This window comes from Melanerpes formicivorus, unplaced genomic scaffold (assembly GCF_026170545.1).
Source record: "Melanerpes formicivorus ecotype bairdi unplaced genomic scaffold, bMelFor1.0.p_v2 SCAF_96, whole genome shotgun sequence".
Lineage (NCBI taxonomy): Eukaryota > Metazoa > Chordata > Aves > Piciformes > Picidae > Melanerpes > Melanerpes formicivorus.
Genome location: NW_027142448.1, coordinates 1,595,061 through 1,620,058, shown reverse-complemented (window position 1 = coordinate 1,620,058; position 24,998 = coordinate 1,595,061). Strand labels below are relative to the sequence as shown.

The 24,998-nt window shown below is 50.9% G+C and overlaps 1 protein-coding gene across 1 annotated transcript in view; it reads right to left on the bottom strand.

Annotated features, from left to right (window-relative positions):
• Nucleotides 1–7,311: 7,311 nt before the first annotated feature.
• The window catches only part of TEAD4 (TEA domain transcription factor 4), an 82,262-nt gene continuing 64,575 nt past the window's right edge, over nucleotides 7,312–24,998 (bottom strand). Inside the window, exons 11-15 of the mRNA XM_068166070.1 lie at nucleotides 24,132–24,256; nucleotides 22,874–23,047; nucleotides 12,662–12,802; nucleotides 10,157–10,309; nucleotides 7,312–7,537 (exon numbers count right to left, since the gene is read on the bottom strand). Coding sequence (XP_068022171.1) covers nucleotides 7,424–7,537; nucleotides 10,157–10,309; nucleotides 12,662–12,802; nucleotides 22,874–23,047; nucleotides 24,132–24,256 — 707 coding nt within the window. The 3' untranslated portion in view covers nucleotides 7,312–7,423. The remainder of the gene's footprint in view (nucleotides 7,538–10,156; nucleotides 10,310–12,661; nucleotides 12,803–22,873; nucleotides 23,048–24,131; nucleotides 24,257–24,998) is intronic.

The window sequence follows — 24,998 nt, the reverse complement described above, 5'->3', positions numbered from 1 at the left end:
TGGCAGAGCACTGGGATAGGCTGCCCAGAGAGGTTTTGGAGCTTCTGGCTCTGGAGGCATTCATAGTTTCATTCAGGGTTGGAAGGGACCACAAGGAGCATCTAGTTCCAACCCCCCTGCCATGGGCAGGGACACCCCACACTACATCAGCCTGGCCACAGCCTCATCCAGCCTGGCCTTAAACACCTCCAGGGACAGGGCCCCAACCACCTCCCTGCACAACCCATTCCAGGGCTTCACCACTCTCATGGGGAAGAACTTCCTCCTCCCCTCCAGCCTCAATCTCCCCACCTCCAGCTTCATTCCATTCCCCCTAGTCCTATCACTGCCTGAGATCCTGAGCAGTCCCTCCCCAGCCTTCCTGTAGCCCCCTTCAGATACTGGAAGGCCACAATGAGGTCACCTGGGAGCCTTCTCTTCTGCAGACTGAACAGCCCCAATTCCAAACTCACCTCTGTGTGTTCCTGTGTGATTTGCTCCAGGTGATCCTGCTCTAGGCTGATTGGACTAGATGATCTCCAGGAGCGCCCCTGCCATTCTGTGCTCCCATCTCCATTTCATTAAGCAGGCAGCACCATGAGACTTTCCTCTGATTCAGGTTCACCCTGAGCAATGCCACAGGCTTAGGGCTGAGCATCTGGAGAGTTAGCCAGCAGAAAAGGACCTTGGGGTGCTGGTTGAGAGCCCTATGAACATGAGCTAGCAGTGTGCTCGGGTGGCCAAGAGGGCAAACAGCATCCCAGGCTGTATCAGGAACAGTGTGGCTAGCAAGAGTAGAGAAGTGATCATGCCCTTGTACTCAGGGAACTGGGGAGGCTGAACCTTGAATACTGTGGTCAGTTTTGGGCCCCTCACCACAAGAAGGCCATGGAGTTGCCTAAGCACATCCAGAGAAGGGCAACAAAGCTGGTGAATGGTCTAGAGACCAGGTCTTACAAGGACCTTCTGAGGGCACTGGGATTGCTTAGACTGGAGATGAGGAGGCTGAGGGGAGGCCTCATTGTTCTCTACAACTCCCTGAAAGGAGGTTGTACTGAGGGGGTGTCAGTCTCTTCTCCCTAGTATCAGGTGACAGAACCAAAGGAGATGGCCTGAAATTGTGCCAGGGGAGGCTTAGATTGGATATCAGGAAAAATGTCTTTGCTAAGAGCGGTCAGGCACTGGAACAGGTTGCCCAGGGAGGTGGTGGAGTCACTGTGCCTGCAGGCATGCAAGAAATGTGTGGCCATGGCACTTCAGGCCATGGTTTAATGGCCACAGTGGTGTTAGGCTGATGATTGGCCTTGATGAACTCAGAGGTCTTTTCCAACCACAACAATTCTATGATTCTGTGTAGGTACCTCCGAGGCAGGCACTGATTGTCCTTCTGCTCATTTGCAATCCTTCTCTTGTTCTTTTAAGGTCATTTAAAATTACAGTTCAAATCATTCTCACTGTGTACTCTCCTGGTTCCACTGTTTCCTTGCTGTTGAGCTCACTCAAGTTCACTGCACATATTCGAGCTTGCAAAAGTCTCCTTCAGTTCTACCTGCAGATGAATTTCACAGTATCACAGTATCACTTAGGTTGGAAAGGACCTCGAGGATCATCGAGTCCAACCTATCAACACAGACCCCATGACTAGACCATGGCACCAAGTGCCACATCCAATCCCCTCTTGAACACCTCCAGGGATGGGGACTCCACCACCTCCCTGGGCAGCACATTCCAATGATCAATGACTCGTTCAGTGAAGAACTTCCTCCTCACCTCGAGTCTAAACCTCCCCTGGTGCAGCTTGAGACTGTGTCCTCTTGTTCTGGTGCTGGTTGCCTGGGAGAAGAGGCCAACCCCTTCCTGGCTACAACCTCCCTTCAGGTAGTTGTAGAGAGCAATGAGGTCACCCCTGAGCCTCCTCTTCTCCAGGCTAAGCAACCCCAGCTCCCTCAGCCTCTCCTCACAGGGCTGTGCTCAAGGCCTCTCCCCAGCCTTGTTGCCCTTCTCTGGACACCTTCAAGTCTCTCAATGTCCTTCTTAAACTGAGGGGCCCAGAACTGGACACAGGACTCAAGGTGTGGCCTAACCAAAGCAGAGTACAGGGGCACCATGACCTCCCTGCTCCTGCTGGCCACACTGTTCCTAATGGAGGCCAGGATGCCACTGGCCCTCCTGGCCACCTGGGCACACTGCTGGCTCATGTTCAGGTGGCTGTCAATCAGCACCCCCAGGTCCCTCTCTGTTTGGCAGCTCTCAGCCACTCTGACCCCAGCCTGTAGCTCTGCCTGGGGTTGCTGTGGCCAAAGTGCAGCCTCTGGCACTTGGACTTGTTGAATGCCATCCTGTTGGACTCTGCCCATCTGTCCAGTCGGTCGAGGTCCCTCTGCAGAGCCCTTCTGCCCTCTAACTGACCAACATCTGCTCCCAGCTTGGTGTCATCTGCAAACTTGCTGATGACTGACTCAATCCCCTCATCCAGATCATCAATGAAGATGTTAAAGAGGATGGGGCCCAGCACTGATCCCTGGGGCACACCACTGGTGCCTGGCTGCCAGCTGGCTGTGGCACCATTCACCACCACTCTCTGGGCTCAGCCTCCAGCCAGTTCCTAACCCAGCTCAGAGTGCTGCTGTCCAAGCCAGGGGCTGACAGCTTGGCCAGCAGTTTGCTGTGGGGGATGGTGTCAAAGGCCTTGCTGAAGCCCAGGCAGACCACATCCACAGCCTGCCCCACATCCACCAGGCAGTCACCTGATCATAGAAGGAGATCAGGTTGGTCAGGCAGGACCTGTCCTTCCTAAATCCATGCTGGCTGGACCTGAGCCCTTGGCCATCCTTTAGGTGCGCAGTTGTTGCCCCCAGGATAATCTGCTCCATCACTTTCCCTGGCACTGAGGTCAGGCTGACCGGGCTGGAGTTTCCAGTTTACCCTGCTGCCTTCTGCCTCCTCTAGCCCCCTGATGGTGTGAAAAGAGGATAGTTCCAAACAAAGCTTTTCCAGTAGCTCCTCTTCCCTCAGTTCAGTACATCATCTCTCATCTTTGTGAAAGGTCTTTTTACAACCATGGAATCATCGTGGCTGGAAAAGACTGTTGGGATTATTGAGTCCAACCATTATCTAACTCAGAACAAGAGGACACAGTCTCAAGCTGCGCCAGGGGAGGTTTAGACTCGAGGTGAGGAGGAAGTTCTTCACTGAGTGAGTTGTTTGTCATTGGAATGTGCTGCCCAGGGAGGTGGTGGAGTCCCCATCCCTGGAGGTGTTCAAGAGGGGATTGGATGTGGCACTTGGTGCCATGGTCTAGTCATGAGGTCTGTGTTGATAGGTTGGACTCGATGATCCTCGAGGTCCTTTCCAACCTTAGTTACACTGTGAGACTGTGACACTGTAACTCCACCCAGTCTGGCACTAAATGTCCCCCAGCACCACATCTCTGTGTCCTTTAAACACCTCCAGGGCTGGGGGTTCAACCACCTCCCTCAGAAGCCTGTCCCAGTGTCTGAGAACCCTCCCAGGGAACAGTTCAGTGTGAACTCCTGTGCCAGGCAAATATTTTTAGGGGGTCCTACATAAAAATTTTACCATGACCAACTTGCCTAACTCTATTTATTGATCATTCATTCCTTACTGTTCCTTGTGAGCAATGCACTCACCCTGCTCAAACACAGAGGCAGAGATTGGAGTGAATCCCAAGGGCATAAACTAAGTACTACAAACCTAGAGGCAGCATTGTAGCCTTGTAAAAGTCTTACATAGGCTGTGTAAAACTCCAGCAGCTAGCCAGCATGAGCCAGAGGAACACTGAAGTGTTAAGTCAGAGAGGAAGCCATGTTTCTCTACACTTACACACTAGCAAAGAGTAACTGCTTCTGATACCAACTTCCAAATGAAATGATGCTTCCAAGGCATCATCAGATTCTTCCTCAGAACTTATTTAAAGCCAAGCAAGAGCAAGCTCTGCTGGTGAAGCACAGAAGGAAGCTCATGAACACCATTAGGAGCTAGTGAAGCACTGGCTTGTTGAAACAAGCATCTGAAGTATCAGATCACCCACAACATCTTGGGGGGAAAACTTAAGGAGCCCAAGAACCCCTGGGAAGTACAGAGCCACAGATTGCATCAGGTTGGAAGGGACCCTCAATGGTCATCCTGTTCCAACCCCCCTGCAGTAAGCAGGGACACCAACTAGATCAGGCTGCCCAGGGCTACATCGAGGCTGATGTTGCTATCTCCAGGCATGGAGCCTCAACCACTTCTCTGCACAACCTGTTACAGTATTTGACCACTGGAGTGTGTTCTGGCAAAGGAAGCATCTCTTCTGCCCTCCTTCCACAGCTTAATATATCAATGGTGGCTGTGGGGCAGGCTGTGGATGTGGTCTGCCTGGACTTCAGCAAGGCCTTTGACACCATCCCCCACAGCAAACTGCTGGCCAAGCTGTCAGCCCCTGGCTTGGACAGCAGCAACTCTGAGCTGGGTTAGGAACTGGCTGGAGGCTGAGCCCAGAGAGTGGTGGTGAATGGTGCCACAGCCAGCTGGCAGCCAGGCACCAGTGGTGTGCCCCAGGGATCAGTGCTGGGCCCTGTGCTCTTTAACATCTTCATTGATGATCTGGATGAGGGCATTGAGTCCATCATCAGTAAATTTGCTGACGACACCAAGCTGGGGGCAGGAGTTGATCTGCTGGAGGGTAGAGAGGCTCTGCAGAGGGACCTTGACAGGCTGGACAGATGGGCAGAGTCCAAGGGCAGGAGATTGAACACATCCAAGTGCCAGGTTCTGCACATTGGCCACAACAACCCCATGCAGAGCTACAGGCTGGGGGCAGAGTGGCTGAGAGCAGCCAGGCAGAGAGGGACCTGGGGGTGCTGGTTGATGGTAGGATGAACATGAGCCTGCAGTGTGCCCAGGCAGCCAAGAGGGCCAATGGCATCCTGGCCTGCATCAGGAAGAGTGTGGCCAGCAGTAGCAGGGAGGTCATTCTGCCCCTGTACACTGCACTGCTTAGACCACACCTTGAGTCCTGTGTCCAGTTCTGGGCTCCTCAGTTTAGGAAGGAGGTTGAGTTGCTGGAAGGTGTCCAGAGAAGGGCAATGAAGTTGGTGAGGGGTTTGGAACACAGCCCTGTGAGGAGAGGCTGAGGGAGCTGGGGTTGCTTAGCCTGGAGAGGAGGAGGCTCAGGGGTGACCTTATTGCTGTCTACAACTCCCTGGAGGGAGGTTGTAGACAGGCAGAGGTTGGTCTCTTCTCCCAGGCAACCAGCACCAGAACAAGAGGACACAGTCTCAGGCTGTGCCAGGGGAGGTTTAGGCTGGAGGTTAGGAAGAAGTTCTACACAGAGAGAGATTGCCCATTGGAATGGGCTGCCTGGGGAGGTGGTGGAGTCACCATCACTGGAGGTGTTCAGGAGGAGACTTGATGGGGTGCTTGGTGCCATGGGTTAGCTGTTTAGGTGGTGTTGGATTGGTTGATGGGTTGGACACAATGATCTTGAAGGTCTCTTCCAACCTGGTCTGGTCTATTCTATTCTATTCTATTCTATTCTAAATAGAAGGGAGGCTGTTGGTACAGTGAGAGGTGACTGGCAAAGCATTTCTCATGAGTTTCCATTGAGGATATGGAATATTCAACGATGCTTATAAAAAGCCCAGGGCAGACTTGCTTCCAGAACTTTAAACTGCCCCATAAACATGGGAAGAACATTCTCCTGGAGTGGGAGACTTACACTTTGAAGGGAGTTGAGATTTACATGTACAGGAAACAACACTGTCAATCTGTGAGAAGATTCCTGCAGTGCCTGGTGAATGAGTACAATCTCAAGTACAGAATGAGACATTTTGAAGGACAGGAAGGTGCTCAGGAAGCTGGAGGAGACTTGCAGGACTCTACCTATGCTGTGGGAAGAGTTGTACAGAATCTTCCTTGGATTCACAAAGCCCTTTAACTGGGTGTTGAAGGGAGCACCAACAAGCTCAGGAGGTTTGGAAAGAAGGGAGATTTCATCTCTGTGTGGCTGAAGCCTTCTGGCAATGCTCATAAACCCTTGATTCAACAAGTCCAAGTGCTGGGTGCTGCACTTTGGCCACAACAACCCCATGCAGAGCTACAGGCTGGGGTCAGAGTGGCTGAGAGCAGCCAGGCAGAGAGGGACCTGGGGGTGCTGATTGACAGCTGCCTAAACATGAGCCAGCAGTGTGCCCAGGTGGCCAAGAAGGCCAATGGCATCCTGGCCTGCATCAGGAACAGTGTGGCCAGCAGGAGCAGGGAAGTCATTGTGCCCTGTACTCTGCACTGGTTAGGCCACACCTTGAGTCCTGTGTCCAGTTCTGGGCCCCTCAGTTTAAGAAGGACATTGAGAGACTTGAAGGTGTCCAGAGAAGGGCAACAAGGCTGGGGAGAGGCCTTGAGCACAGCCCTGTGAGGAGAGGCTGAGGGAGCTGGGGTTGCTTAGCCTGGAGGAGGCTCAGGGGAGACCTCATTGCTCTCTACAACTCCCTGAAGGGAAGTTGTAGCCAGGTGGGGGTTGGTCTCTTCTCCCAGGCAACCAGCACCAGAACAAGAGGACACAGTCTCAAGCTGTGCCAGGGGAAGTTTAGGCTGGAGGTGAGGAGAAAGTTCTTCACCAAGAGAGTCATTTGCCTTTGGAATGTGCTGCCCAGGGAGGTGGTGGAGTCCTCATCCCTGGAGGTGTTCAAGAGGGGATTGGATGTGGCACTTGGTGCCATGGGCTAGTCATGAGGTCTGTGGTGACAGGTTGGACATGATGATCCTTGAGGTCTCTTCCAACCTTGGTGATTCTGTGATACTGTGACTGTGATTTGTGACAGGGTCTCAGATTTCTCAGGTATCCAGGACTACTTTTCTCTGTGCCAGAAATGGAAGGGTGGAAACATGTGAGGTAACTGAGAGATGTTTCCTAAGGTGTGCTTATGCACTGTGGAAAGAGGAGATAAAACACATCATATCCATGGGGTATGGGACTGTGCCACCCCATATACTGCCAGTTCAGTGCCTGTAAGCCTGCCTGTGCCTGATCTACAAAGGCATGCACATGAGTTCAGACACTCAGGCCAGTGTAGCATGAACATTCTCAACCTGTTCATATGTGGCCAAACTCGTGGGAGCTGTTGCATTGCCCTAGCTGTGTGCTCAGGTACACACCACTGCTTCTGTACCTATGCTCACACCCTGTGTGTGCTGCATTCATTCCAGAGGATACAGTTTGAGGTGGAACCCTTCAGCAGGCACCTGCCTGTTCCTCTGACTCCCAATTGCATAAACCTGGAGATCAAGTTGTGTGACCCTGGCAATCACAAACAGCTCAGAGGTGCTTTTCTGAAAATACATAGTATCTGGAGTTTATTTTTCAGCTGGTAGGGCAGGGGGTGCTGGAGCACAGGCTCTGTCTCAGACGTGCAGCCCAGGGGGGACGCGGAGCAGAGAGTCTCTAGTCCTTCACCAGCCGGTAGATGTGATGCTGGGCGCCGTGGTCACTAGTGGACACCTCAAAAACATATGCTATGCACAGCAGTGTCTCCTGTGTGTCCCTGTTTGTCACAACCTAGGCAGAAAAGGAGAAGAAGCTGTGATGGCAACTGCTGTTTCTCTGCTCACACGTTCCAATGCATTTAACATAGAGCACAAAGTCACTAACAGGCAAAGGACAGAGAAGCGCAGGGATGACACTCGGCTCCGTCACCACAACCTCCTGCTCTCTGTACACCCCCCCAAGCAAAGCACTTCCATGGCATTAGGACTACCACACAGTGAAGAGACAGTAAGAAGAGTCCACTGTGGAGCACAAGCTGTGACCAAGCAGTGACCACAGCAGTGGAAGCATGTCCACTAGGCTCTCTACTCCCCAGCCTCTGGGGGTGCAGATTTCCACAGACAGTGTTCCACAGAAATCACTTTGTGCTCTGCTTGTGGGTACCAAGAGGGCCTCCTGTGGCACATCCACTCCTGCTTACATGTGTGTTGATGTATCCTGCCACGTGATCTCACTTGTTAGCAGCAGCAACAGACCATGAGGATTATAGAGTACAACTCCACAGGAGACAGGTTTGACTCCATTATACCTCCCACTCCATACACTGTAGGTGTCAGGAGAAGGAGAGCTGCTGCACTCATGCACTCCTAGAGAACCTCCTCCTTTCCCCATTTCTATTTTATGGTCTCAGGAACTCTCTGCAATGTGACTCAGTCTCAGCAGCATGGTGATGGGACAGTGTTGTCCTAGTTTCAGGAGCAGGTACTGCCTACACTACATGGCAGGGACAAGCCTAATGTTGCACTCCTAGCTCAGCTTCCCTCTCTCCCTCACTGCACAACTGCACACAGTCTGGTCCTGTGTGTCTGAGCCACAGCTAAAGCTTCAAGCAGTTCTCTCCTGCTGGAGGAGACACGTTTTTATCAGCAGTAGCACCAAATCAGCTGCAGAAGGAAAACATACCAGCTGAAGGCATGAGCTGTACCAAACCCCAGCTGTTCCTGGGGAAACAGAACATAGCTGGCTTCAAACTTGCTTATCAATTTTAGCAGCCTGATTCTGGTCTGTTCTGTTGTCTTTCTTACACCATGATCAGGTTTGCAGCTGAGCTTAACTAACCCATCTCCTTCCTCCTGCAGGCTGTTGTGAGCTGCACATATCCAGGTGTGGTGAGGCACAGCCTTTTCTGAAGAATGGGCTCTGAAAGCTCACCAGAGGGCTAGATCCAGAGCAGTGTGCACAGATAAACCCTGCTGTGAGACTAGGGGCATCCAAGGTCATGAGACAGTCCAGAAAAATTATACTGAGACTTGCCTCAGAAGCTGTTCTTGGGGACTGAGCACTAGCACCAGGCTTTGCATTAAACATGCCAACATTTCAGCTTTCCCATGGGAAGCAGAGGGCAGAAAATGCTCAGCCTGCTGCTCAGGGAACAGGACTGCAAGGCAATATATATCAAAGGGTGTGCCAGCACCCAGAGGAGACATGCCTCTCTGTGACAGGAGGTAAGGACAGGACATAAGACTACTCAAAACATAAAACCTCAGAGGAATTAAACTCTGAGACAGCTTTTCTCATAACATTCATGGAAGGAGCCAGCCTGCCTGAGGAATGAAACACAGAGGAAGCAGTGACAGTGCTCCTCAGGATGGATTACAGTGCACAAGCTGTCCCTGTGCCCTTTGGGTTTCTGCTCATCTGAAAACTCTCTTACTTCTCTTTTCTCTCAGGTGCTCAACACCTTAGTACAGATGATCTCCTCCTGCCCTGTCAGACACACTATTAACCTTGCATTTCATAGCTGAGGTACTTCAGACACAGTAGTGAAGTGAGTATGAAGTTCCACAAGATCTCCAGAGAACAGAATGAAGACCACTTGGTTTCTGGTCTTTCACACAGCCACTAGCATCTCTTCTGCTTACTCAGCCTCAGGTTTGCTGGGCAAAGATCTGGGATGAGTCTTCTAGAGGCAAGCACAGGACTCAGTCCATCAGGAAAATCCACCTCTTGAGCTGTCTTTGTCCTGCTCCCAAATGTATGCTGCAGCCAAGGCCTGGAAAGGCCTGGTGTAACACTGACATGAATGGAAGTTTAGTTTCTGCACCTGTAGTACAGCCCTGCCTAGAGGCTGCAGTGATTCAGGAAGTGCCAGAGCTGCCAGCAGCACACCTCCTCCTTCACTGGCCTGTATATTCTTCCCAGCTTCAGGAGGGCCTTGAAGAGACAACTACATTTTTTCTTTCTCTCTACCTGGTCAGTGAAGAACTCTTCCCATGATGAAATTATACAGCCACTTAACAGTGCTCTTGGGGTTCTTTTCATCTTGCACAAAGGGCACAGAAAGGACCTCAACCTTTGACCCACAGTGGAGTAAGCATTTCCTTCACTGACTTTTGCATCCTTCTCTTTCCTTTATCTCATTGCCTTGATGGTTCTCCCTTTATTATCCATTCCCCCCCCCCCCCCCTTACTTAGGTGTCTCAAATTCTTCTGCTGCTTCTCTGCATGAGTGACTGTTCCTAGAGCTTCATAAATGGGCAATACATAAACAGCCAACCAACAGCAGAGCTTCTTGAATGGGCAATATACGTTCAGATAGACCCTGAGCTGCAGAAGGCGAGCTGCTTCGACTCACAAGCGAGCTCCTGCAGGGGGTTTCCATGCTCCAATGCAAACAGCTGAAATTCCCACCTGTAAGATGGTAAAGTTCTCCAGCACACTGTTCATCATGTACTTCTCAGGAAGGTGCTTGAGTTTGTGGATGAAGTTGATCATGTACTCGCAGAGCGGCGAGCGGTGGATGCGGTAGGAGTAGTGTCCATTTTCATAGCGTGCGTACTCTGTCTGCAATGCAAAGCACAGAAGGGTGCATGGGGCTGGGGGTGTCACATGAGCAGCACTCAGCACAAAGGGATTCACAACAGAAAAGTTACAGTTGCATTTGCAAGTCACTTTACTAACAGTAATGAGCAGATCAAGCATTCCTCTGCAGTACTTCTCACCAATGCTAGTTTCCAGTCCACTTTGCCTTGGTTTTTGTCTCTACACAGAATAAACCAGGTTGGAAGAGACCTTCAAGATCATCGTGTCCAACCTATCAACCAATCCAACCCACCTAAACAACTAACCCATGGCACCAAGCACCCCATCAAGTCTCCTCCTGAACACCTCCAGGGATGGTGACTCCACCACCTCCCCAGGCAGCCCATTCCAATGGGCAATCACTCTCTCTGTGTAGAACTTCCTCCTCACCTCCAGCCTAAACCTCCCCTGGCACAGCCTGAGACTGTGTCCTCTTGTTCTGGTGCTGGCTGCCTGGGAGAAGAAACCAACCTCTGCCTGTCTACAACCTCCCTTCAGGGAGTTGTAGAGAGCAATAAGGTCACCCCTGAGTCTCCTCCTCTCCAGGCTAAGCAACCCCAGCTCCCTCAGCCTCTCCTCACAGGGCTGTGCTCCAGACCCCTCCCCAGCTTTGTTGCCCTTCTCTGGACACCTTCCAGCAAGTCAACCTCCTTTGTAAACTGAGGGGCCCAGAACTGGACACAGTACATACTTCAGGATGCTGGGTTCCAGCTTCCAAGCAGCAAACTGCCAAGGAACTGTGAAAGATTTTCAGAGAAGTAGAGCAGTTTTCAGCTATCCTACAGGTCTGCATCTCCACCAGAAAAAACATGCTAGGTGTGAATAAACTGGGAGAGTACTTTAGTGAGACCAGAAAGCTCCTAGTGATGACAGCAATCATGTACTCAGGATGCTTCAGAGCTGGAAAGGACAAAAGTCTTCTGGTACCTGTGAGAGAGAACACAGTCTCTCTGCTCCTCCTTAGGAGAATCACAGACTTGTTTTGGTTGGAAATGACCTTTAAGATCTTTGAGTCTGACTATCATCTAACTCCACCCAGTCTGGTGCTAAACCATGTCCCTCAGCCCCACATCTCTTGGCCTCTTTGAAACACCTCCAGGGATGAGGAGCCTGTTCCAGTCTTGGAGAATCCTTTCAGTGAAGAAGTTTCTTTTCAATAACCAGTCTAAACCTCCCCCCCTCCTATCACTTGTTGCTAGGAAGAAGAGACCAATACCCACCTGGCTCCTGCCTCCTTTCAGGGACTGAGACTAAACAACCTCAGTTCCCTCAGCCTTTCTTCACAAGACCTGAAAAGGCCTGGCCACTGTTACACAGAGGAATCTTCTGTTGTTAGCTCCTATGTATTTCATCTTCCTTTCAAGAGAATCTGAGCCTGGATTCTATTATTTCATAGCAGACTCTTAAATGCCTGTTACCTCCTTTTAGCCCAAGACCTAGGCCTCCTTTCCTGTGGACCATGACACCTATCTATCCTGTCATATCCTGGGTACAGGACTTCAGCAGGGAGGCAGCTTGAACTGACTGGTGACACGAGAACAACTTGTGCTCTGCACAGCGCTGCTCCTCCTGCATGGAAAGGCTCCGAGGGACCAGCAGGAAGCAGGTCAGAGCAACTACCTTAGCAGCTGAATGTGGCAGCAGGAAGAACTTCTTCAGTGCCAGATATATGCATCATTAGCATCTCCACTGCTGCTTCAGCTGTAAGAGTGCAAGCACAAAGATATGCCTCGAGGTGAGGAGAAAGTTCTTCACTGAGAGAGTCATTGGCCATTGGGATGTGGTGCCCAGGGAGGTGGTGGAGTCCCCATCCCTGGAGGTATTCAAGAGGGGATTGGATGTGGCATTTGGTGCCATGGTCTAGTCATGAGGTCTGTGGTGACAGGTTGGACTCGATGATCTTTGAGGTCTCTTCCAAGCTTGGTGATTCTGTGACCAGAGCCTGTAAATTGCTCCAGTCCATTAATTAATGGCTAGTCTTTCAGTGATCTGTTTAAGAGCACTGATGGAAGCAAGGCGCTGCCTACTTGTTTTCACTCTTCTGGACTACAAACTGAGGGTCCAGGTTTCCCAGCTCTTCTTTGTTCTCAAAAAAATCCAGAGAATCAGCAGGGCTGAGAGTCTCACATATTCACAAGCCATCAGAAAGTGGTATCCAAAGGAAAACCAGCAAACACTACCAGACATCCAGTGAAGGACGTGCTGCAGGCTGGAGCAATCCTGCCTGTCTCAGAAACCATCATCTATGACATCCACCTCTCTGACATGGGATATATGCAGGCAGGATGCATACTTGGAAGGGACAACACAGCAGAGCAGGTGTCTGATCCCTACCTCCACTTTCTCCACCACCTGCTTTCCAAAGGAGCACACCTTGGTGGAGCAGGTAATGACCATGTTTTCTGGGCTCTCGTATTGGCTGGAAACGCCATAGAAAGATCTGGATTCATCTTCAATGTTGGTGTTCAAATCAGCCTGCCAAAATAAAAAGAAAACCAGGTGGTTATCAACAGATTGTTGTGGTGGTTTTACACCATTCCCTTGTGCAGCCAAGACTGTGAGGTATTGGACTGTCTGAAGACTGTGCACTAAAATGCAGTATCTGCTTCAGCAAGTGGTGCTGGCTTATCCTCCCAGCAGTATAAACACACAGAACAGCCTCTTGCCCTGGCTGATCACCTACCACAACTGAACAGTATCACAGTATCACTTAGGTTGGAAAGGACCTCAAAGATCATCGAGTCCAACCTATCAACACAGACCTCATGACTAGACCATGGCACCAAGTGCCACATCCAATCCCCTCTTGAACACCTCCAGGGTCGATGACTCCACCACCTCCCTGGGCAACCCCTTCCAATGACGAATGACTCTCTTGGTGAAGAACTTTCTCCTCACCTCGAGTCTGAACCTCCCCTGGCACAGCTTGAGACTGTGTCCTCTTGTTCTGGTGCTGCTTGCCTGGGAGAAGAGACCAACCCCTTCCTGGCTACAGCCTCCCTTCAGGTAGTTGTAGAGGGCAATGAGGTCTCCCCTGAGCCTCCTCTTCTCCAGGCTAAGCAACCCCAGCTCCCTCAGCCTCTCCTCACAGGGCTGTGCTCAAGGCCTCTCCCCAGCCTTGTTGCCCTTCTCTGGACACCTTCAAGTCTCTCAATGTCCTTCTTAAACTGAGGGGCCCAGAACTGGACACAGGAGTCAAGGTGTGGCCTAACCAATGCAGAGCACAGGGCACAATGACTTCCCTGCTCCTGCTGGCCACACTATTCCTAATGCAGGCCAGGATGCCATTGGCCTTCTTGGCCACCTGGGCACACTGCTGGCTCATATTCAGGTGGCTGTCGATGAGCACCCCCAGGTCCCTCTCTGTTTGGCAGCTCTCAGCCACTCTGACCCCAGCCTGTAGCTTTGCATGGGGTTGCCATAGCCAAAGTGAAGCCCCTGGCACTTGGACTTGTTGAATGCCATCCTGTTGGCCTCTGCCCATCTGTCCAGTCGGTCGAGGTCCCTCTGCAGAGCCCTTCTGTCCTCTAACTGACCAACATCTGCTCCCAGCTTGGTGTCATCTGCAAACTTGCTGATGACTGACTCGACCCCCTCATCCAGATCATCGAACTGAACAGTGCCAGGACAGCATGGGTACCCACAAAGCATGTGGAGAGCCAGACAGCAGGGCGCTGGAGAGACAGAACAATGCAACTGACAGGCAAGACTGGGCTGCCTCACTAGGGGTAAAAATCATGGTACAGCAACTGTAATGAAATTTTTGCACCCTGCACATGCAGGTAACAGGAAAGAGAGCAGAGTGCCTGAGTGTGCAAGTGCACACATGCACCAGGCTCAACTGCATGAAGAACATAAGGAGACAGGATGCAAAATAAGGAATGGAGGATGTTGATAGTTCCAGCCTAGTTCCGTCTGAATACAAACCCATCTCCAGCAGCAGTGTGGAAGCTGCACATTGGAAGCCTACTCCTGAAAGTCCTGGTTATCTGAAGCTTCCACCAGGGGTCATCCAAACCACAAGTGTAACAAGAGGGAGCTCCCTTCAGCTCTGCCAATCCAGCAGGTGTGTGGAAATGCCCCAGCTAGGCTTGTAGCATTCAGACAATGCTGTGGGACACAGATTGACTTCAGGCAGGATGACAGAATGCTCCAGTGTTCACATCACCACTGGCAGCATTGAGGATGGATGCACAGCTTTCACTCTGCTCTTAACAGAGAGCATAACAGCACAGTATTTAAATACATTACCACAAATCAGTCTTCAAAATCACAGTATCACAGAATCACCAAGGTTGGAAGAGACCTCAAGGATCATCAAGTCCAACCTGTCACCACAGACCTCATGACTAGACCATGGCACCAAGTGCCACATCCAATCCCCTCTTAAACACCTCCAGGGATGGGGACTCCACCACCTCCCTGGGCAGCACATCCCAATGGCGAATGACTCGGTGAAGAACTTTCTCCTCACCTTGAGCTTAAACCTTCCCTGGCACAGCTTGAGACTGTGTCCTCTTGTTCTGGTGCTGCTTGCTAGAGAGAAGAGACCAACCCCTTCCTGGCTACAACCTCCCTTCAGGGAGTTGTAGAGGGCAATGAGGTCACCCTGAGCCTCCTCTTCTCCAGGCTAAGCAACCCCAGCTCCCTCAGCCTCTCCTCACAGGGCTGTGCTCAAGGCCTCTCCCCAGCCTTGTTGCCCTTCTCTGGACACCTTCAAGTCTCTCAATGTCCTTCTTAAACTGAGGGGCCCAGAACTGGACACAGGACTCAAGGTGTGGCCTAACCAGTGCAGAGTACAGGGCACAATGACTTCCCTGCTCCTGCTGGCCACACTGTTCCTGATGCAGGCCAGGATGCCATTGGCCCTCTTGGCCACCTGGGCACACTGCTGGCTCAAAATGACCCTGAGCAGTTGTACCAACTTCACCACAGATTATGGATGCAAGGCAGTCTGTCAGAATGGCTTGGTGCCCTTCTCACCAACTCCTCCTTTCAAGCAGAATTCCTCCCTTTGAAGCAGTGACAGATGTTCAGTGCCTGTGAGTACACTCGGCCGCACATGCCCACTGCGTTCCTATCAGCTTACACCAGCTGTGCACTCATTCCTTTATGTTTTCTACTCAAGAGCAGCTTCTGATTCACCAGGAGATCATCATACAAAGCTGGCACTTACTTCATTTGCATGTTTGCTCCTCCTTACAAGAGCTTTACAAGGCACTTTACCCTGTTGAACTTGTTCCTGACTTCTCTTAACAACTGCTCTGCTTTTGCCCCCAGAGTTTTCCTGCCTCCTCACTGAGCTGGAGAGAAATTTGGGCACATGTGTTGAAATACACCAGTGAAACAGTCTGGATTTACAACCTGGGTTTTAAGAATCATTTCACACCATTCACTTTTGCACCACTGAGGCAGTGCACGAGACCTGGAAACAACAGCTGAGGGAAGAAGAGAAGCCTGGGCACTGACATGACCGTCTACAGAACTGTGATGCAGTTATGCTCCAGTGGCTTGTCTACACTGGAACAGCATGTGGGCAAATCCAGGCTAGCTTGAAGCTGGCAGCACAGGTCTTAGTAAGAACAAGGCACAGACATTACAGACTGCAACATGGTTCAGACTGACAAGGAATGATTATGGTTCTGCTGAAGTCCTTGCTATGGGATTGTCCCCACTGTGGCCATGCAGCTGTGTCTGCACCACAACTGTGCACGGATCAGACAGCAGCAGTGCCAGTGAATGGAGTTAATCTAGTTGGCAGCTGGTCACTAGTGGTGCTCCACAGGGCTCAGTGCTGGGGCTGGTTCTCTCCAAAGATGTTATCTTTATCTGTGATCTGGATATGAGGATTGAGTGCACCCCCAACAAGTTTGCTGAGAGGGAGTGTTGATCTGCTGGACTGATGGTCTGAGGCCAGTGGGATAAAGTTCAACAAGACCAAGTGCTGAGTCCTGCACTTCACAGAATCACATAGAATCACAGAATCACCAAGCTTGGAAGAGACCTCAAAGATCATCAAGTCCAACCTGTCACCACAGACCTCATGACTAGACCATGGCACCAAGTGCCACATCCAATCCCCTCTTGAACACCTCCAGGGATGGGGACTCCACCACCTCCCTGGGCAGCACATTCCAATGGCCAATGACTCTCTCAGTGAAGAACTTTCTCCTCACCTCCAGCCTAAACTTCCCCTGGTGCAGCTTGAGACTTCAGTCACAACAACCCCATGAATGCTCCAAGCCTGAGGAAGAGTGGCTGGAAAGCTGCTCAGCAGACTATGACCTGGAGGTGCTCATCTACAGAAGGCTGAACATGAGCCAGCGTGTGCCCAGGTGGCCAAGAAAGCCAACAGCATCCTGGCTTGAGTCAGGAATGTGGCCAGCAAGACCAGGGAAGAGATTGCTCACCCTGTACTCAGCACTGGTGAGACCACACCTCGAGTACTGGGTTCAATTTTGGGGTCCTCACTACAAGAAAGACATTGAAGATGGAACATGACCAGAGAAGGGCAACAAAGCTGGTGAAGGGTCTGGAGAACAGCTCTGGTGAGGCGCAGCTGAGAGAGGTGTGACTGTTTAGTCTGGGGAAAGGCAGCTGAGGGGAGACCTTCTCACTCCCTGCAACTACCTGAAAGGAGGTTGGAGCAAGATGGGTGTGGGTCTCAAGTTGAGCCAGGGAGGTGGTTGAATCCCCATCCCTAGAGGTGTTTAAAGATGCAAAGATGTGGTGCTGAGGGACATGGTTTAGCACCAGGCTTGGTAGAGGTAGATAACGGTTGGACTTGGTGATCTTAAAGATTTTCTCCAACCAAAGCAGCTCTATGATCCTACTCTGTTGTGGTTCAGGTTTTGGAGCTGCTATCCCTCACACTCATTTACATGTCAATGCAACTGTGTAATTGATGTGACCCACAGTCCAGCTGTCTGAATGAAGATTAATTCCCTCCCTTCTGCAAAAAGGAACTGACTAAGCAGTCCTTCACAGTACTGATCAGCTGCTTCCCTTGGGGACCACACACACAAGGCATGGACTCAATTCCACTTTCCCCCCAAAACTGTCCCACCAAGTCAAAAGAACAAAGTCTCAGGGCTCCAGAAACTTGGTTGGACCACTGCTACATGCACACAGCAGAGGCTTGCCGGGGAATTGGAAGTTGCATTCTGCTAAACTCTCAATGGCAAATGGAAAAGTAAGTGCAGTAATTATGAGGCAAAGTAGAAAGGTTCCACTTAATGAGTAAAGCTTCACTAGCCCTAAGAAGCCACTCTAGGTGTCTCCACAATTTGGCAAGTCTCCCAGCAAAAGGCCAGAGCAGAATTTCACAGACAGTTAACATCCAATTAACCGACATTAAACTATTTGGCAGTAGGCAGAGCTATGCTAACGCTGCTTGAGCTAACCAGGCACTGCCATTACACACAATCAGGGTGCCAAAAGCTCTGGAGCACTGAAGCCATGGAGCCATGCTGAACCCTCTGGTGGGTACCCTGCACCTTTTCTGTCAAAGCATGGCCATATTATGGGCTAGGGATTTCAGAGAGGTCTCAGGGTGGTCAGTCAACAAGAGCTATGCACTCGCCTCCGTCCTCTGAACATCCTCAGCCCATAAGCATGGAGCATGTGTCATTTCAGCAGCTCAGGGAATGACAACAGCTACCTGAGGGCTCCAGATCCTGTTTGCAGGAGGAGAGAGATGCTGCACCTCAGACAGATACTGTTACTCTTGAAGGTACAACTTCCAGGTGCTGGTTCCCACTCCTCTTTCCTGGAAGCAACTACCCCTGTACCAGAGGCCATTGGGCATGGGGGTATTTGCTCCTGAACTCTTTGCTAACAGGTTTGTTCATGTCACTGAAACTGGCAACAATTTACACCAACACAAATGAGGCCAAAGGAACCACTCAGGGGTGGCACTTGAAACCTGCAAGCTTTGCCTGCTATAGAGAGGATTACCTCCTGAAGGGAGGCAAAGCAGCAAAGTGAGGAAGAGCACTGTCACATGCTAAGTGTCAGCTGGACCCTGGGGTAAATGGACACTTAAACTTCCCAGGATTGCCCCACAACAAAATACACACATGGGGAAGAACAACCCTATGTATCAGTACAGTTTGGGAGCTGGTCTGCTGGAGAGCAGCTCTGGGGACAAGGATCTGGGAGTGCTGGTGGACAACCTGACCATGAGCCAGCAATGTGCCCTTGTGGCCAAGAAGGCAAATGGCCTTCTAGGATGCATTAAGAAGAGTAAGGGCAGTAGGTCACAGTGTCACAGTACATTAGAGGTTGGAAGGGACCTCCAGAGATCATTGAGTCCAACCCCTGTGCCAAGGGCACCTAGGGCAGTCCACACAGGAACGCATCCAGGTGGATTGTGAATGTGTCCAGGGAAGGAGACTCCACAACCTCTCTGGGCTGTAAAGATGGTCGAGGGAGGTTCTCCTCCCCCTCTCTACTTTGTCTGGTGAGGCCTCATCTGGAGTATTGTGTTCAGTTCTGGGGTCCCCAGTTCAAGAGAAACAAGAGCAAAAATGTGCAAAGCTGACAAGAATCTCTGCCTTGTGTGCTGCCTCTGGAGTGCCAGGGACAGAACGGACATGTAGACCAAGCGACCGTCTCCCTGCTCTCCAAGCAGTTTCTGCATATGGTGGGCAGGGCAGGGCACAGGAGGGAATTTGCACTGCTGCTCTTTGGACTGGATTTGCTTGGGACAAGAAAGAAGCCAAGTCCAGGACAGCAGTCTCTAACACACCCTTCCAGCCACTTCCACAAAACTATCATTCATTCATTGGGAAGCAAACGCTCAGCAATTTGACAGGCTCTTCATGGAGAGGGAACGGCTACATACATTCATCACTGGCAAGAAAGGGCTCCCATGAAATTCCCCTGATCTGCCTGTCAGCAGATGGCTGCTCTGGACCAACTACTAACTTCCCTGAAGTCCTGGTTTATCATTTTCCTTTCATCTTCCAGCCAGAATCTCGACCCTGCTGTAAACTTCAAGCTGGAAGCGCAGCGCTCTGTGCAAGGCTCGGGAGCGCCTGCTCCCCGGCCTATTAATAACGACACATACAGCAGGAGTTCAGGGGGAGAAGCAAGTGACAGGTGGTAGAGATAGGATTGCACTGGAAAAGAGCAGAGCTCACACTGCCCATGTGTTGGGAGGCTAGTGTCTCACTTTCACTGTCATGTGCTAGAATGCACTTGGTGCACAGAGAGAAGTCCCCCACATGCCATACACGACCTGCCAATCCAAACCCAAGAGTTCACTGTGTCAAACTCTCAATGCCAAAATGCTGCTGGTGTTTAGAACTAATCCACCTCTGACTGCTAGCTATGTTAGAAATATTGCAAAGCACCACTGAACAAACACAGACTCACAGAATTGTTTTGGTTGGAAAAAATCCTTTCAAAGCCTTGCATCCAACCATGATCTGAATCTGCCGAGTCTGGGGCTAAACCTCCAGCACCACGTCGCTCCAGGGATGGGGATTCAACCACTTCCCTGGGAAGCCTGGTCCAGTGGTGGAGAGTCTTTTCAGTCAAGAAGTTTCTTCTAATATCCAACCCTAAACCTCTCCTGGTGCAAATTCAGGCCCTCTCTACCTATCACTTGTTACTAGGGAGAAGAGCAACACCCACCTTGCTCCAGCCTCCTGCTGTGGACTTGCAGAGCGTGAGAAGGTCTCCCCTCTCAGCCTCCTCTTCCACAGACTCAACCATTCAGGTTCAGGTTGGATGTTAGGAAGAAGTTCTATACAGAAAGAGTGATGGCGCTATGGAATGTGCTGCCCGGGGAGGTGGTGGAGTCGCCGTCATTGAAGGTGTTCAGGAGGAGACTTGCTGGGGTGCTTGGTGCCATGGGTTAGCTGTTTGGGTGGGTTGGATTGGTTGATGGGTTGGACACGATGATCTTGAAGGTCTCTTCCAACCTGGTTTGGTTTATTCTAATAAAGGTTTATTCTAATAACCATCTCAATTCCCTCAGCCACTCTTCACAAGACCTATTCTCCAGACCCCCCACCAGTTTTGTTGCTGTTTTCTGAGCCCACTCCAACACCTCAATGTCCTTCTTGTAGCGAGGTCTCCAAGACTGAACCCAGTACTCAACATGTGGCCTCACCAATGCTGAGCCCCAGGACGTCATGGATACCTTAGAGGAAAGGAGTTTCAAAGGCTGTCCCCTCTGCTTATACAAGCCCATGTTCAGTGAGCTGATAATCTCTGAACACCAGACACCTCATGCTGGCCCACCAACAGGCCAACTTCAGAACACCCCACCATCCCAGTCCTTCAGCAGCCTCACACAGGTTGGTCTCACGCAATGCATGTGTCAGATTTATCCATCTGCTCTTAAACAAAGCCAAAGCAAATCCCACGAGCACTAAAGCACACTGACAGTTCTGATAATCAATATCACAGCTGCAATCACAATGTCATTATACTTCAAGGAATTCAAAGAGGTTTATCCTCCCTGGGTAATAGCTCCTTCTAAGTCCTTCCTTTTGGTTTCTGAAATCCCAAAGCCCTTCAGAGTGATGCCACACAGCAGCCAGTGCTCTTTGCCTCCACATGAAGGGTTTCCTGGGGTCCTACCCCACATCAGGAAGCAGCTCTCAGAGCTCATACTTTCCCAAGGATCGTTTCTTAGAAACTGTCCCCTCCTACTTTCCTTCCTTTCTTTTGTCCCATCCATACTTTCCAGACATTTCTTAGTAGGCAAATCACCACCTAGATTTTGTCAAAGGATAGAATAATAGAATAGAATAGACCAGGCTGGAAGAGACCTTCAAGATCATTGTGTCCAACCTATCATCCAACACCACCCAACCAACTAACCCATGGCACCAAGCACCCCATCAAGTCTCCTCCTGAACACCTCCAGGGATGGTGACTCCACCACCTCCCTGGGCAGCACATTCCAATGGCTAACAACTCTCTCTGTGAAGAACTTCTTCCTCACCTCCAGCCTAAACCTCCCCTGGCACAGCCTGAGACTGTGTCCTCTTGTTCTGGTACTGGCTGCCTGGGAGAAGAGACCAACCTGCATCTGGCTACAACCTCCCTTCAGGTAGTTGTAGAGAGCAATGAGGTCACCCCTGAGTCTCCTCTTCTTCAGGCTAAGCAACCCCAGCTCCCTCAGCCTCTCCTCACAGGGCTGTGCTCCAGACCCCTTCCCAACTTTGTTGCCCTTCTCTGGACACCTTCCAGCAACTCAACCTCCTTTGTAAACTGAGGGGCCCAGAACTGGACACAGGACTCAAGGTGTGGCCTAACCAGTGCAGTGTACAGGGGCAGAATGACCTCCCTGCTCCTGCTGGCCACACTGTTCCTGATGCAGGCCAGGATGCCATTGGCCCTTCTGGCTGCCTGGGCACACTGCAGGCTCATGTTCAGCCTACCATCAACCAGCACCCCCAGGTCCCTCTCTGCCTGGCTGCTCTCAGCCACTCTTACCCCAGCCTGTAGCACTGCCTGGGGTTGCTGTGGCCAATGTGCAGAACCTGGCACTTGGATGTGATGTCACATTCTCAGCCAGGTGCTGCTGTCTCTCCCAAGTATTCCTCTTCTATCTGGAACAGAGCTGGTCTTTTACTTTCTGGTTTCCACCTTCCCAAGAAGAAAGTACTCTGACAGAAGCTAATCCTGTGTGCTCCATGGCACAGCCTGCAGGTAGTGAAATGTTTCTCCAAGAATCACCAGCAAGTAACCCTGAAAGCATCAAACACCTGGAGAGCAGACTGCCAGGAAAGATTGTCCAACTCAGATGTGGAAAGGCTGTGCTTGGGAGCACTAGGAAGCTGCATCTCAGTGCATTTCAATCACCTGTTCTATCTCCTGAAAGCACCAGTTAAGAGGCTTTCTAGTGCCAGCTTCTATGAAGACTACGAAATATGAAAGCTCACTTCTCCTTACAGAATCACAGAGTGATAGAGGTGTTGTGAGGCACCTCCAGAGTTCATCCAGTCCAACCCCCTATTAAAGCAGCTTTGCCTAGATCAGGTTGGTCAGGAACACACCCAGGCAGGTTTTGAGAATCTCAAGAGAAGGAGGCTCCACAACCTCTCTGAGCAGCCTGTTCCAGTGCTCCAGCACCCTCATAGTAAAGAAGCTTTTCCCTAAGTTCAAGTGAAAGCTGTGCTCTAGCCTGTACCCACTGCCCCTTGCTAGTGACCACCACTGAAAAGAACCTAACCCCACCCTCATGGCCTCTGCCCTAGGTACACAGAGAATAACTTCCTCCAAATTCTTCTCACATGTAAATAAATATTGTAAAGAACCTGAGATACCATTAGGAAATAAAATCTTCAGCCACTAGTAAAGAACAACTCTACAGATGACAGTGTGAAAGACACCTCTTGCTCCAGGGCAGAATGAGTGCCCTGGGCAGTCAAAGAAAGCTCTCTGGTGATGTTTGTAACTGCACTGAGTTGCCTGTACAGGGAAAGTTTATCGGGAGACAGCAGTCTTCTAACAGACAGGGAGGCCCTGCTTTGAAAGAAAGAACTTCACAGCAATTGAGTACCCTACAAAGGGTCCTTCACTTACCCAGAATTTGACAAGGAAGAAGGCATTAGCTGGCCCCCTTTCAAACAGCTCCTTCAGGCCCCCTTTCTTCTCAGGGAACTTGTCATAGATCTGTCGGATATCCACTGCCTCGAGGTAGGGGTCATTGTAGCTGGGGCTTGACTGCCCAATGTGCACAAAGAGGTGTTTGTTATACTGCAAGGAGAGGAACACATGGAATTAGGAAATTGTTAAGTATATACTGAACACTCATGCTTCTTCACAGAAGGCTGCTGGAACTCACTGAAGATTCCACAGCACTTTCTAGAATAGCAAAAGTATTAGAGGTGGTTGGGGCCCTGTCCCTGGAGGTGTTTAAGGCCAGGCTGGCTGAGGCTGTGGCCAGGCTGATCTAGTGTGGGGTGTCCCTGCCCATGGCAGGGGGGTTGGAACTGGATGATCCTTGTGGTCCCTTCCAACCCTGACTGATACTATGACACTATGAATATCTCTGCTAGCAGCAGCTCATGCTGGTCTTTCTTTCCTATCAACACATCCATGTTCCTTGCTTCTGAAAAGTTAGTTGGTTTTTCCCTCCACTCACTCCTAAATCAGTGCTTCATTGCTGCTGGTTTATAGTCTGAAACAACATGAGATACAGTGTTATCTCTTCCCAGGTCATCCAGGAAAACATTGATGCTCCAGCCCCGTGAAGAACTGCCTGAAATCCCACATCAGGGATCCAGCCAAATTCCCTGAACTGTCCTTTCTCAGGCAGAGGAAATGTACCTGGCCTACACCAGTGTACATCTCAAGATGCAGTACCACAAGGTTTAAGCAAGTCAGGCAAATCTTAATGCTTTCATTTTACAGGTGGCATCATGCAAACACATTGGTGCAAATCCATCCCAGCTGCCCTCAATTTAAGTTTCCAGTGCACCAGCAAAATACATGGCAACAGGTGACTCAGCCTCCTGTGATTATTGCCATCATCTGATTCTGGGTCTGTCCCCCAAGGCTGAGTGGGACAGCTGTGCCACAGTCTCATGACCTCTGTGCCTTGAACTCTGGTTTGTGAACATCCACCACAGCCCTCGAAAGGGAGGCAAGAAGCACAGAGCTGACTCTATCACTGTGGGCAATTCTACCCTCTAAGAGAGTGATATTCTGTGTTTCCCAAAGACAGTCTTCTATTCTCAGCAGATCAATCAAACAACTACAGCCATACACAATCCATGATGACAGGAGCTACTTGAAGACCAAAAGTCAGTCAGGAGTGCAAGTTGGGAGTGTATCTTACTGTGTCTTGGTCTTGTTGTTCCAAGAACGCAGAGAATTCTAACATCCAAAGCTTGGAGCTGGCAACCCTTCGTCCTTGCCAAGCTGGTGCTGATGGGGAAGGTGACAGGCCAGGAGACTCAAACCCTAAGCACAAAGGATTCATTTTAAGAAGGTTTAGCAAAAGGGAAGTTGGTAGTAGCTTGGCAGTAGAGCACCTGGCAGCAAAGCTAATCACATTTCCTTATGATTTCAATCATCATGCAGAACCATCACTCACACGGCACTCACTCCACCTGCAATCCAAAAGGCTTGTGCACTTGCAGCCCGCAAAGCCAATCAGATCCTGGGCTGCAGCAGGAGAAGTGTGGCCAGCAGGGCAAGGGAGGTGATTCTCCCCCTCTGCTCAGCTCTGGGGAGACCCCACCTGGAGTACTGCCTCCAGTTCTGGAGCCCCTATTGCAAGAGGGATCTGGAGGTGCTGGAAGGTGTCCAAAGAAGGGCCAGGAGGATGAGCAGAGGGCTGGAGCACCTCTCCTGTGAGGACAGACTGAAGGAGTTGGGGCTGTTCAGTCTGGAGAAGAGAAGGCTCCCAGGTGACCTCATTGTGGCCTTCCAGGATCTGAAGGGGGCTACAGGAAGGCTGGGGAGGGACTGCTCAGGATCTCAGGCAGTGATAGGACTAGGGGGAATGGAATGAAGCTGGAGGTGGGGAGATTCAGGCTGGATGTGAGGAGGAAGTTCTTCCCCATGAGAGTGGTGAAGCCCTGGAATGGGTTGTCCAGGGAGGTGGTTGGGGCCCTGTCCCTGGAGGTGTTTAAGGCCAGGCTGGATGAGGCTGTGGCCAGGCTGATGTAGTGTGGGGTGTCCCTGCCCATGGCAGGGGGGT